Source organism: Notechis scutatus, chromosome 2 (assembly GCF_049901735.1).
Source record: "Notechis scutatus isolate UNSWTSFEM ecotype Mainland chromosome 2, rNotScu1.2, whole genome shotgun sequence".
Classification (NCBI taxonomy): Eukaryota; Metazoa; Chordata; class Lepidosauria; order Squamata; family Elapidae; genus Notechis; species Notechis scutatus.
In genome coordinates, this window is record NC_142010.1 from 206,915,953 (window position 1) to 206,929,936 (window position 13,984).

At 36.7% G+C, this 13,984-nt stretch overlaps 2 protein-coding genes across 14 annotated transcripts in view; one reads left to right on the plus strand and one right to left on the minus strand.

Moving 5' to 3' along the window:
• AOPEP (aminopeptidase O (putative)) overlaps positions 1–1,518 on the plus strand; it is a 192,399-nt gene extending 190,881 nt beyond the window's left edge. For 4 of the 5 annotated variants that reach the window (XM_087957906.1, XM_087957907.1, XM_026674524.2 and 1 more), the window contains one exon: positions 990–1,518. In XM_087957906.1, coding sequence (XP_087814032.1) covers positions 990–1,007 — 18 coding nt within the window. In that variant the 3' untranslated portion in view covers positions 1,008–1,518. Of the gene's footprint in view, positions 1–738 lie in introns of all 5 variants that reach the window. The other variant, XM_087957909.1, reaches the window with a different exon arrangement.
• FANCC (FA complementation group C) overlaps positions 339–13,984 on the minus strand; it is a 65,059-nt gene continuing 51,413 nt past the window's right edge. For 6 of the 9 annotated variants that reach the window (XM_087957915.1, XM_087957913.1, XM_026674490.2 and 3 more), the window contains 5 exons: positions 11,069–11,144; positions 10,867–10,948; positions 10,175–10,346; positions 5,985–6,179; positions 339–5,379 (listed from right to left, as the gene is read on the minus strand). In XM_087957915.1, the coding sequence (XP_087814041.1) occupies positions 5,236–5,379; positions 5,985–6,179; positions 10,175–10,346; positions 10,867–10,948; positions 11,069–11,144 (669 nt within the window). In that variant the 3' untranslated portion in view covers positions 339–5,235. The remainder of the gene's footprint in view (positions 5,380–5,984; positions 6,180–10,174; positions 10,347–10,866; positions 10,949–11,068; positions 11,145–13,984) is intronic. The other 3 variants (XM_087957917.1, XM_087957910.1, XM_087957912.1) reach the window with 1 other exon arrangement.

Here is a 13,984-nt window from a genome sequence, read left to right on the forward strand (position 1 = left end):
GTTTAGTTCAGCTGCTTTAAAAGAAGTTTGTTATACTTGGGTTTTCTTAGCCCTTAGATACTAATGTAGTGTATCAACTCAAGAATGCCTTTCCACCTCTGGAGCCTTTTATATATTTGCCTTTAAAACGAACTTAGCATTTAAGCATCCAAGTTGCAAGTTGTAATAAGCTGGACAAATTACTATTGTTTCTAATAAATGCTCTTTTTTTTTTTGTTGGTATGAGAGTTGCCCTTCGCAGCAGTTGCTGTTCCAGGCTGTTGATGGACCCGTCCTCCGGTGCCTACTGAGCTGATATCAGTTCTGATTTTATATACTGGCTCAGTTCAGCAGGAACAGGAGTCGAGCCCTAAAGCAAAAACCAAAACCAAACAGAAAATCTTTTCTGAGTACACAGATGTCGGTGAAAACTAATGTTTACTTCAAAGCTAGAACAGATTGATATTTTGATGGGAAGCACAAATCCTTATGTGGGCTACCCAGCCACAATCCTGCAGAAAACACAATGATTAAGTATGTGTAGGATGCGTCAAGGAATTCTTAACTCAAGCAACAAACGTAACAAGTGATCTCTCAAATGCTTTATTCTTCCAATGTTTTCAGAAAGGATAGTTGTGAACTTTCTTGTTGTTTTCTTCAAATATATATCCTAGACACAACAACTGTGATAATTGCATAGTTAGAAGTTCCTTACAGTATTCTGGTGTGATTTTTCCCTTCTGTTATGGAACACCGCAGTCTCCTGCCTTCTCAAATTGCACAGAAGCTGACAGGAAACCTGATAGTCACAGAACATCAAGTTACCAATGCTGCAATTCTTTCCCACTGTCTGCATTCAAGAAAAATTAGAGTGGCAGAGGCGCCATCTTAAGAAGTGGGGTTGTAAAGAATAGTCATCACATTTATTACTAATACTTTGCATGCATTTTTTAAAAAAGTATTGTTTCACTGTGATAGAATAATATGTTTTACCACTGTTTCCCTTACAGGAAAGGCAGAGACTTTAACTATATTTGTTACCAAATGCTGGTGGTATTAGAATTTCTTTGACTCTGGACATCAAAGGGAGAATTATGTTGCTGCTAAAACAATCAGCTGAAAAACATTTTATGCAGAGTATGTCTTTTTCTGGAAGGTGAAAGAAACCAGGAGGAACAAGTCCTTCATCTCCCTTATAGTAAAATACAATTATGACTGTGAATCCAAGGCCAAAAAGACAAAAGAAATATACAAAGAGCTAAACCCTTCAATCAAGGAAATATTACATTAATTTAAATTGAATCTGATGTGCTTTGCTTAAAGGAGGATTACTGATTTTGTTATAGCATAAAGCCCTAACTCAGTCACACTATAATATAGGCATTGTATTAAGCAATATTCATGAAATAGTGCTCTCCTGTGCCCAATGCTGGCTACCAGTTTCATTCAAAGCAATATGATGCAACCTCAATAATATGTGAATTTGTATCAGTCCTTTCTTTGTAAATAAATATTTTGTAAATAAACTGATTATGTAAACATTGTGACTTGGAGTTTTTATTGCTTGAGACATATCTGTTAACTGTGTGTGTATATATACACACATACTCAGTTTTCAATTGTCAGTGGATGTACTGAGTTAAAACTCTGCAGCCATGTCCTAGTTAGCTAAGAGGGGAGACACACTATTACTCATGCATGTATCCAGTCAGTGTAACTCTATTTACCCCTTTTTGTCTCTTAAACCAAAGTAATGCTTCTAAATTTTAATCAGCTGAATTAAACTGCTAGCAGTCCTGGATTCAGCTCTGCAGACATCTGGAGCCTGCATGGCCTCTTACTGAGCTACAGCAATAGCTCTTACTGTAGACCTTTTGATGTATTCAAGAAAGGATCCAAACTATTCTTGAAAGAGGTTGTGCTCTATTTCACAGCCTTTTGCAAAGGACAATGAAGGAAAAGCAGCTCATCATTTTGTTATGCCACTGTGAAAGATAATGGGCTGAGTAAGGGAATTCAGAAAGTAAAACATCACAAAGAAAACAATTGTCTCATGATTTAAACTATATTAAGATGATTGTTTTGCCAAATGTAGAACACTATACAAAACTCCATAAAAGCTCTAGATAGCATACATTATTAACAACAAACCCATGAAAACAAATAAGAACAATCCAAGAAGAAATATTTCACTTTTGGTAAAAGTCAATTTTACATTCAAGAATTTCTCTTAAATGTGCATCCACTTCCATCACAGCTCTCCCATTTAAAAAAGAAAGAGACCTCTGTTGACATGTTTGGATATTGCTAATTAATTCCCTTTAATGCCAGACATTGGACATACATTTAGTAGTGTTGAGTACAAAATAACAATTATTTGATGCTCACAAGATCAATTAATGTAAGTTTAGAAAAGAGAAACTGAATGCCAGTAACATCTCCTTCTTTTTGTTGGGTATTTTAATTCCGTTAGGTGTATGTTTTCAGTTCTGAATAAGAACTCGTTGGGTTCTGTTTGATATAAAAATAAGACTATATAACCTGCCTTCATAAAACATATTAAGAATATATAAAGTATTAAATGACAGATATTTAGTGCTTTTGTATATAGACCTGTGTTTCTGACTTAATGCATGGAAGATGAGTGACAACACACACCTTCTTAATCCAAATGCAGACATTACGTTTTCCTCCAGTTCTTCTCATGCTGTGATAATTATTTTATTTCTATAGTGTTCTTCCTCCCAAAAAGAGCCCAAGAGAATCTGACAGGTTGATTGACAATCTGTCCCTAATCTGGTGCTTCAGGCTTTCCAACAGATATACTCATTGCCACTGTAAGTCAGTCCATCCACTTTCCTGCTGGTGGTGTTTGTTTTCCCTTTCCACCTTTCTCTAGCTCTCTGAAGAGCCGCCTTCAGAGAGCAAGGTCTTTATGTAACGTATCCAAAGTAGGGTAATTTGAGTCTGGTCATTATTTTTCATTAGCCAATTAAAGAGAACTATGATTAATTATAAGAAAGCTTAATGTGGAAAAGCAAAACCTTTAGCTGTTTGTAAAACAATTTCTTTTTTCTATACTTTACTATTGCTTAAAACAAAATGACAAGCCTAGGGAGAAATCAACTACTGAAGGATTGCTGCTTGTCAATTGAAAGTTGGTTAGGTTGCTTGTTGGTTGGCAGGATGGCAATGGGGATGCAAGACTTCAGTCACAGTTGTGATGTTTGTAGAATGCTGGCCATTAAAAGGGCCTAGTCAGTTTGAGTATACTTAAGCCCTTCAGAAAGCAGCTCAAGGGCTTTTAACACCTTTTATAGAGTCAGACAGTCGGTTGAAGGAATACAGCCAGAAAAAGCAAGGGAAACCGTTCTGGCATTTGGTATTACATGGACCACCCCTGTGCAAATTCCCAGAATCAATGTTAAGATAGCATTTAAATTGCAACTATGAACATGCCTTTGAAAAAAGGGTGTGTGTGTCAAATTTTCAAGCATGAGACAGCTTGATAGGAAACAGCACATATGTGGTTCTGAATTAGGAACACCTGAGGTACCTCCTAACAGGCTGTTTTTCTAACTTTCCTTAAAACAGCCATCTAAAAATGCAACTTGAGTCCCTTAGTGATCTAGGAAAGCTCCACAAGTATTACTGCAAGAAACAGTAATTTCTAAAATGGAAGAAGAAGAAAAAAGACTGTTAAAATCAGTACTTTGAAATGAATGATCTCCTCTAGGAGATGATGTTGAAATACACAATAAGTAGTCCTTGACTTTTGACCACATTTGGGATGGGAACTTTGGCGGTTACGCATTGGGATTGTTAAAATGAATCACGTCCGATTATACAAACTTTTTTGCCATAAAACGAATCACATGGTCGTTAAGCAAAGGTTTCTCCTTTTGACTGACTGAAGCCAGCTGGGAAAGTTGCAAATGGCAATCATGTGATCCTTTTGTAAATATATGCTGGTTGCCAAGTGCTTGGATGTTAATCGCAATCGTAAAGGCAAGGACCATTCCTAAGCGTCTTTCTCCAGCGCCATCATAATTTGGAATGGTTGCAAATTGAAGGATTAACTGTAGAATGATGGCCATTGTCCAATTCTACAAGAGTCACATTATTTATTTCCAGGAGTGAGAGGAACAGATCCTAATTTGGCAAATAATACGTTACATAGTCTAAGGGGCAGAGAAATCTCTATATGTCATAATTTTTCCTAGGTTTAAAGGGCTAGTTGGCAGAATCGATATATAATCGAATTTATATAAATTAAGAGATCGAGAACATCATATTTCAGACACCAGTTACATAGTGCAGGGGGCAGAATGGCCAGATTTTATACATACAGCTCAGCAATGAAATCCTGATGTAGCTCATTTATCGTTGTTTAATGTTTGTGGGTACACTTTTTCTCCTGCTTGTCTTTGGAATGCATCCCATCCCTCAAAAAACATGTTGGCATAAGAACTCCATTATTCTTATGTGGGAGGAGATTTAAATCAGAGGCCTTAAAGGAAACTTCTAAAAATCCAAATGTGTAGTTTCCAGGAAGAATGTTCTTCTTGTTCATTATTTAAAAAATGTGAGAGTTTTCCAAACAAATCATCTATTTATGAGATTGAGATAAGATTCTTAAATTGCAAATTGGGAGACATTATGACTTTTTATCCTTGAATGTACAAACTTTTAATAGCAGCTTGTTACAAAAGGAGGATTTTTTAAAATCAATTTTTAAATTGCACAAATCTTTCCTTGGCAGTGTTCAAAGTCTGCAGCTCAGGAAAGGTCTGTGGTCCATGGCCCCAGGAAAGGAAAATATATTTGCTGACTAATGCCACTTTAACAAAATATGATATTTGCTTCCTGTTGAAGAAAAACAAGTTAGAAGAAACACAAGGAGGTGTTTGGTCACTGATATAATGGAAACATTTAGTTCAAAAAGGACTCACTAATAATCATGTGTTTGTAATGGGGCTGAGATGCCACTAAGTGGTATAGCAGAAATAAGCTGTTTGATCAGATTGTAAATGATGGCATCAATAAATAATGCCACTTTTAAATATTTTCTCACAAAGACAAAACAGCTTTACAATGCACTTTTGAGTAACTTTGAAAATACTTCTGCAAATGCAGAGAAGTCACATGAACATCATAATATATAGATTACAAATAACAGATTTGTCTCCCAGACTCTTTCAGAAAATGCCCAATTGGAAAACAGGTACCTTCTCTCTTTTCCACAATTCTGAATTGTTAAGCACTATATCGGAATTCCTGGAGCAGATCATTTGCTAGCTTTACAGAGCATTGATATTTCACTCCAAGATGGCTAGTTGTATTTGAGATATGGGTAAGAAGTCCAGTTACTTGTGGGATTTCATCACTTTCAGCTAGAATCTGAAAGAAGTTGGGGGGAAGGGATTAAAATTAAATTTAAAAAAACTAAAATTAAAAGTTAAAATACTACCTCTCCTGGTTCAGGCAAACATTTTCCTACTTTCTAACATGCTAAATAGTTCACAGATATTCACGGACCAAAAGAGAAAGCAATTTTTTTTAAAAAAGCTCATTCATTCAAAAAAGGACTCAAAACAGGGAAAGGGTATTAATGATTTCTCAAGTAGAAGTGTTTGTTGCTGATTAGTTTCTGTTCTGCCCAGTGTGGAGGGAACCAGAATTATTCCACAAAGAGGATCTTCTGCTAAATATTTTCAAGAGCTGAGCAGCAGTAAAACATGCCAAAGCACAGGACCTTATTAAATTAAATCCAATGAAGGTTTGGGGAAAAAAAACATGACTGTTATCCCTTTAGTCAAAACCAGTTAATCATTTCAAATTGCTAGATCAGACTACAATTCCCATTTCTGATCTATGATTACTATCTCGGGTGATGGGAGGTATAGCCAAACACATCAAGAAAGTACCATGTGGAAAAATTGAGACATATAAATGACTTATTTTTTTCAGTACGGGAATTGCTATTAGGGAAAAATAAAACTTACGTAGGCAATAAATTCTCTGGCTATGCTGTGTCCATTAGGAGTAAATAGCACAAAGCTGATAATCAGATGCGTAACAATATGTTTAGTTGCAGTTAGAGTGGTTTTGCTGTTGAATAAAGTTTGTAGGTCTGCAACAGAAATGGTTGGCATCCTTGAAAGGCTTGTCAGATAGTCACATGCAGATCTAGCTTCTACCTGTTGACAATAATTGGAAGGAATTAAAGGGTTAGCCGAAGAATAAAAGTCATATTCATTTCATGAAATTTGCAGAAAAGTACAGACTGGATTCCTAGGCTGGTAACACGGAAAGTAATAGAGTGGGGAAGGGAAGGCGACTGTGGGCTAGAAGAGGAAAGACACAAAATATTTTGTGGGGGAAAGAACAGAAGGTTCTTTGAGGGCTCACCACAATGCTACAACTACAAATCAATTAAACTCCATGCAATCTGACCTCTTCTGATAAAATTTTTTGATATGAATTCAAGTGTTTGGCTTCCTCCTAGTAATGTGGTCAAAAGTTTCCCTCCCCACCTTTTTACCTCTTCAACCAGCTAGAACAAACAGCTTTTGGAGCCAAAATGGAAGCAACATTTGATGGTCTGTGCATTAAAGGAAATTATTGGCCAGATATAACTTGAAATATTTACTACATAAAAGCCATGTCAGGGATAGAAAAGAAATAAAAATCAATATGCAAATCTCCTGTTTAAATGTCTTTATCTCACAGTTATTTTTAAACACACAATCCATTCCTTTTCTATTGTCAATCACTATATAGTATTGCATGAATTGTGCCCAAAGTCAAATATTTACATATAATATATTTACCCTTGCCACCATCTAACACAGATTCTTGGTGACTCATAACTTAAAAACGCAATAATAACATTCATTAAATAAAAATGACAATCAAAATAGGCAAACCCAAACTCCAAAAGGCAGCTTTTAAGGGATGTCAGCCCTTAACCCACCTATGAGACCCAGCTTGGTGAAGTGGTTAAGGCACCAGGCTAGAAATGAGGAGGCTATATGTTCTAGTCCTGCCTTAGTCATGCAAGCCAGCTTAAGCTAGAGATCATAGTGGCTGACATCTACACTGTAGCCCTCTGCCTTTTTGTGACCTACTTTTCTCAAGAAATAAGATTATTCAAAGGTAGCCAGAACAAGGAAGTAGCTAGGACTGTTTCTTGAACTTCTGAAGGCTTAAATACAAATATAAGTTTCAGTTCCCTGATAATGCTGGCCCACATTCTCCAAATGAGAAAAGGGAAACCAACATTAATAGATAGGATAAAAATTAACAATGGTGTTGAAGATGGAATACATATTCTTTATTTTATCTATAAAATGCTATGTAGAAAACACTAAGAAACAACTATAATAAGCAAGCAGGCAGAGCATAAAAAACCAGTGACAATTTATCTCGTTTCTTTCAAACATAAATTTTCTGAGTAAATTTTCTGAAACTTATTTTTGTTTGACATTTAAATAGAATTGTTCTGGTCTTACACTAAGTAACAAATCAAAGTAGCCTTGCTATAAACCATATTATTTGAAATGCATGATGTAAAGTACTCAGATAATTTAACTTTTAGCTCAGGATAATTTCCACATCCAGAAATTCATTTCTAAACTTAATCTTCTATAAAGTTTCATATGTTTCATGGCAGTTTCATTCTTTTAGTATGCTCAAGGATTAAATATATTCCTTTTCTCTGTGGAAATTGCTGCAGACATTGCTTTTTTTTTTTTGGAAACCCTTTTATCCTTAATTTCTTAGGCATCTGTGTTGCAACTATAGAAAAAGAAATGTGGGATGGAAACTATTTACTGTAAAATGTTAACTTAGGACATGAGCAGTTACAGAAATTAAAGGTGCAAATGGAACCCTGACAATAATTTAATGAAAGGGGACTTGGGAAGCAGAGGAAGTGGCAAGTAACATTAACAGAAATTACAAATATTTTGTGGTGCCAACTGTTGTGCTATTTTCCACTAGCCAAAGACAACCTTAGATTCTGTTATTACTAGTAGCTCTTTCGCAATTATGTATTTAATACTATATTTCAGTAAAGCTGTTCCCATCCAAGGAGACTTTTTATGAATATTATAATGTATATTAAGCATAGATGCCATAGAAGGGCAATCAAAACATAAATATTAATAACTTTTGTGTTAGTCTATCCTTGAGAGAAGCACTGGAATGTTCAATTGTCATCACTACATAGACCACCTGAAAATTGCTCAGAGCAACTTGACTGACTTAACTGCTCTCTGGCCTTGAGCCAATGGACCACCCAATTGTCAGCTCGCTGAGAAATGTGAAAGAGGCAAAATGAATGAGAATGTTTTAATAAGAATTTAGGAGAAAAAGAAAGAGAAAGACAAATATTCTGCTTTAGACCGCTGTCAACCCATAAAATATTTCTATGGACTTTTTAGAGTTTCAACAGAAAGGGAGGGGGGGAAAGGGTTTGAAAGAGCAGTGTAGCAGCTTGGAAAGCGAAAGTGCATTCCATAAATAGTTTTTCAAAGATAGTAACTAAGTGACTGAAGTTTCTGCGGAGCAAAATTCTAACTGGAGAACATGATTGATGACTCTTGGCTATGGATGTGTCTCATTGGAGAATATGAATACACCCAGGGGGTGGGGGAAATCCAGGGTCAAGGGTGACAATTATGTCCTTCAGAGTCGGCTACACCCAGACAGTGCCGGACATGTTAACTCCTAATAATCCTTTCGAATTTTTGGAAGTTTGGCTTGAGATTCATGATTTAACTGGGGTAACTGCCGGAATCCTAACACAGTGTTTCACTTCTATAATAGAATGCAGGGGAAGTAGTCCTTGAGTTACATTTATTTGTTCAATGACTGATCAATGTTACAATGGTGCTGAAAAACATGGATTTACAATTGTCCCTCAAAATTCTGGCCATTGCAGCATCCCTGTGATCATATGATCAAAATGTTGGCCAACTGGCATTTACAATGCCCCCTCCCATCGCCACTCCCAGAAGATCTTTGTCACCTTCTTTGCCTCTGCTGGGCTTGCCAACTCTGGCTGACCTCAAGAACTATGGTGTGGGGCCTCTGTCGGTCATGTTGTGCACAGTACCCCCACCTTCTCCAGATAATTTGCTCGGCAGGAAGCCTATAATCAAATAACCACCAGCAATTGCTACCAGGTATTCGGCCAGGTGCAGGGGAGGCACCACAGAAACATTCCCACTTTGCTACTCAGAGGGGGGACTGTCCCACCCAGGAATGGTATGCAGAGAATTCTTGCCTTTCCTTCTCAGTGGGGTGATAATAACTACCCATCTGTGCTCCCTCATCCAACTTCTGCGCCCATCCTCTCCCATCTGCTGGCTTGCTTCTCTGGGACTCCTCTCTCTTGCTATGTCATGGTCACATGACCTCACTTAAATAACCTGCATTGTCTTGGGGTTATGATAATAATTGGGATTGCCATTACCAAGTGATGTGGCCATCTTACATGGTACTTTATAACTGCATCGTTTAGCAACAACAGTTCTGGTCCCATTTGCTCTTGTAACCCAAGACTACCTGAGCTAAATGACATTTTACTTATTTTAAAGTAAGCCATTTTAAGGGTAGGCTAAAGTTCAGTAATATCACTAAAATAATAGCACCACCCTTTATATTAAAATTATTTAATACAATAGTTATATTAATAGCACCCATCTTTATATTAAAAAGTATTTGGCAAAATAATACCAGAAAAAGCCACATATGATATATAAGGTTAACCTACTTTCACCATTAGTGATCATTGTAGAACTACTGTCTTATTGTTAACACTCAAAGTTTAAACATATGGTCACACAATGAGACTCTCAAAAGCCATAAAATCTTCTCACTAAATAATTTAGAAGTAAGAACCATCAGAGAATATAATTGGCGGAATACAAATCTTGGATCTTATACAAGCCATGGGGCTATGGGGGCTTTTGTTAGGCCATCTCATTCTCATTTATCTAATCCTTTAAACCACTCTTTATTTTTCATTCCTGAAGACTTTAAAAGAAAGCTAATGAAGGATGCTTTAGCAATGATTTCTGAGCGGTTTTGCAAGCATTGTCACAAAAATATCAGCTTTGTTTTTCAAAACATTATTATTTTATATATAATATTATTATATTATATTACCATAGCTAGAACTTCTTACCATTATTTGAGTTCTCTGCCGATTCATGTTGTTTGGACTATAGTAAAATACCAAAAGCCACAACAAGTTAGAAGACTCTGCTTGTGACAACAGCAATTGCTTTGCTGTAAGATCAGCCCATTCTCCAAAGTGAATCAACAAAAACCAATTGTTGAAGAGTTCATCCAAAGACCTGGAAAAACATCAAAATGTGCATCAGCTTTTCTATTTACAGTGGTACCCTGATACTCATCGTTAGTTGGCTACAGAAGGCGCAATGAATACCAAAAGCCATGAGTACCAAATAATTGTTTTCCATAAGAAATAATGTACTGAGTCACAAGACAGCTGACACTGGTAAGTTCTAGCTTGTGTATTGAGTTCCAAACAAACGAGTACTGCGACAAAGTTTTTGTGTCAAAATGGGCTGTACCAAATTCAATGAGTTTCAAAGCAACTGAGTACCAAGGTACTACTCTATTGGAATATGACAAGTTCTCAGAAGGCTCTAAACTGCAACTATTAAAACTAGCAAAGTTTTTATCTGAAGATCAATGGGAATAGTAATATGCAATAGTGCTAATTTTACAGTAACAGAAATAAGGCATTGAAAATAATAGTTTGTTTCCCATACATGGTAGCAAAATACAAAAAAGATAGCTCACAAACTAAGACCATCTTTAAAAAAGAAGAAAGGAAATCCTGTTGCTTACTCAGAGCCTTTGATCTCTACTGTTGTTTTGAGCATTCCAGCAAGGTGGTCTAAATGCTGATATACACCATTATCAGGCAAATCTAAAGAGAAATATGAACACGTATTAGGCATATTTTGATGGAAATATGGGAGATATAAGCAAAACAAAATATTGTTTGCTTGCTGAACTCATATTAACGAAAAAACGGAAGTAAGCTTACCTGAAGGAGATTTAAGAAGAGCCATCACAAGTGAATGTGGATTATGAGGAAAATAGGCCTTCAGTGGAAATTTATGCTGAAATGAAATTATTTTTTTTAAAAAAATCTAGTCATCTTATGGACCTAAACCAATTTATGACGATTTTTAAAATTTGCCATAAGGGAAGATAAGCATCTAAAGCACAAAAAATGCTTTCTGTACTTAAGGAAACCAACATTTCTGGTTAAATTATTGCAATGCCGTATATATCACAACTCCTCAATGAACTTTCTATTACATTTTGAAATTCTAACCATTGCAGCACCCTTGTGATCATCTGATAAAATGCTGGCCAATCTGCATTTACAATGATGCCCTCTTACAGTACAAATACTTGCACAGAAATAGGTTAGAAGAGACTGTATAATTGGCCATTCAATTCTCTGTGACACAATAAAAAAAAAAAAGGTTTTCTACAAATATGTAGTAGCATGGGGTTAGAAAGGCTATTTTACTATGCAGCTGCTTTCAAGTAATGTTTCTACGTGATTTGGATAAAGTTTACAACCAATAATTGATGTTCACCATTTTTAGGGAAAGCTACTTTAATGCATCAGTATCCATTTAATGGGAAGCAGAGGTTTCAAAGTTCACAATTTTCAAAATAACCATAAGAATCTATGTGGGCTTCTGGTTTGAAGGGCTTCGGCGACAGACAGAAATTTGCGATCGTGCGCAGTTTCTTTCTGGGCTCGCCGCTGGAGCGCCCCGAGCCGGCTGGTTTTGGGGCTAAGCCACCCCGTAGAGGTGGTGAAGAGGGGGGAGACCGCCAGCAGGGTCGAGGAGAGCCGCATCTCTCCTCCTCAGCTAGCCATTACTCCCTTTCCCAAAAGCAGTTGCAGCGGTGGTCAGAAATGGCCACCACAAAGAAGAACTCGACCGGAAAAGAATGTGCAGGAGGAAGATAAGAAGTGAAAGTCTTGGCTGACCGGGTTAAATTGTAAAAGCAACAACCAAGGTACCCTGGAATTTAAACTTACAAAAAATAACATCACTCCCAAAGAAGAGTCGGAAGCAGCGAAGGAAAGTGAAAAGGGAAAGGTTTGGCTTTTTTTTTCTTCTCTCTCCTTCCCTATACTGACAACTAAGAGACTTAAATAAGAAATCGGAAAAATCCGCTTTGACATCAATAGGCAATTAGCTAAAAATAAAACAAAATGCCAAAGGGATAATAAAGATTTCTGGACATTAAAAACTTTCTTTTTCATAAGCAGGAAGGGAGAGAAAAAGAATAAGGGCAGGATCTGGAAGAGGAAGGAGACTGTCTGGAATTAAAAAGAATCTAAAGTAAAACTTCAACAAGACTTCTAAAAGATAGGGGATTTCTGGTTTGTCGGCTTTGCGAGCGGTAGGGATTCGCGAAGCTGCGCGATCCCCTGCCGCGCTAGCCGTTTTGGGGCTCCGACCCGAAGGGTGCGGAGCAAGGCTGCCCTGCAGGGGCAGCTGAAGGTAGGGGGGATCCGGGAAAGGGTTTGGGGGTGCTGCAGACCCCCTCCCTAGCCGGCAGAACCTCCTTTTACCAAGACGGAGCAGCGGCGGTCCGTAATGGCCGCCACAAAGAAGCCGGCAGCTGGGCAAGTATGCGCTGGAGGAAGAGGAGAAAGTTTTTAAAAAGTGAAAGTCTTCTTGGTTGACCCAGGACTCTAAGATATATTTAATTTAATTCCTGAAAATGATGGCTTTTTGGATGATTCTTTCCACAAGAGGAAATAAGCGGCAATTCTGAGGTGCTGAAAGGAAAGTTTACTCTCCCCCCCGACGGAATTAATAAATGGATATTGAGAAACCTGTTTTTTTTTCAGGTAAAACTAGCCTTTTGGGATAAGTCGGAAGGGAGAGGACAAAAAATATATTTATCTGGTTGGATTTTGTTGGAGGAGATGCCTTAAGGATTTGAAAACAGAAATAAAATCTTAATAAGGCTTCAAAACACAGATTTGAACTTTCTTTTTTCCTTTGTCTGATACTACCCCTGGAAGAGAAAGGGGGAATTTTGGCTTGGCTTGGATTGATTGAGGATTGTGGACTTTGGGGTTCTCTTGTTTTTCTTTTGGAATATTTTGGTTGGTGTGAGAAGAAAGAGGGAAAAAGAAAAGAAAAGATCTATAATGGCTTTTTCTTTGGAGGAACTGAGGGATGAATATGAGCAAACAAAAGCAGCCTGTAAAGATGGTATGGAAAAAGCTTTTCTTTTTTTAAAAATGGCGTTGGTTAACTATGAACAGACAATACAGATGGAAGCTGAAGAACAACAAGAAGAAGATGAAGACGCCATCTTCAATGAATCCCAAAATTCATCTAAGAAAGAAGGAAGGAAGAAAGCGAGGAAAATGAAGGACTTAAGATCTAAAAAAATATTTAAGAAAGAGAAAAATATGATGCAAAATAAATACAATGATAGCAAACAAGAGAAAAAGGGAATACAACAGAGAAGGGATGCTGGCAAGACAGAGGTTAGAAGAAGGGGGGGTAGGAAGATTTGGTGGGGGAAGAAAGAAAGGGGAAAGGCGGAGAAAAGCCACAAAGTTTTAAAATTAGATGGGAAAAGAGGAATCCTTTTTAGGGATAATGGGTAAAGCATAATTTTTTTAAAAAAAGATTCTGCAAGGTACACAAGATGGTACTGTAACATCCGTATTAGAAATAGAAAATTAGAATGGCTTAAGAGTTAATAAGAAATTAAAATGTTGAAATGTTTAATAATGATTGATTTTTAAAATGTAATAAAATATTGAAGGGAAAGGCAATGAGAATGCTATAAGATTTATTATTTAGATTTATTATTTAACTACGTATTTAGGAGGATATTATGTATTTAAACATTTTTGATTTTTTACTCTGTTTTTATTGTTACTAAAAGTAAAAATTAGTAGATA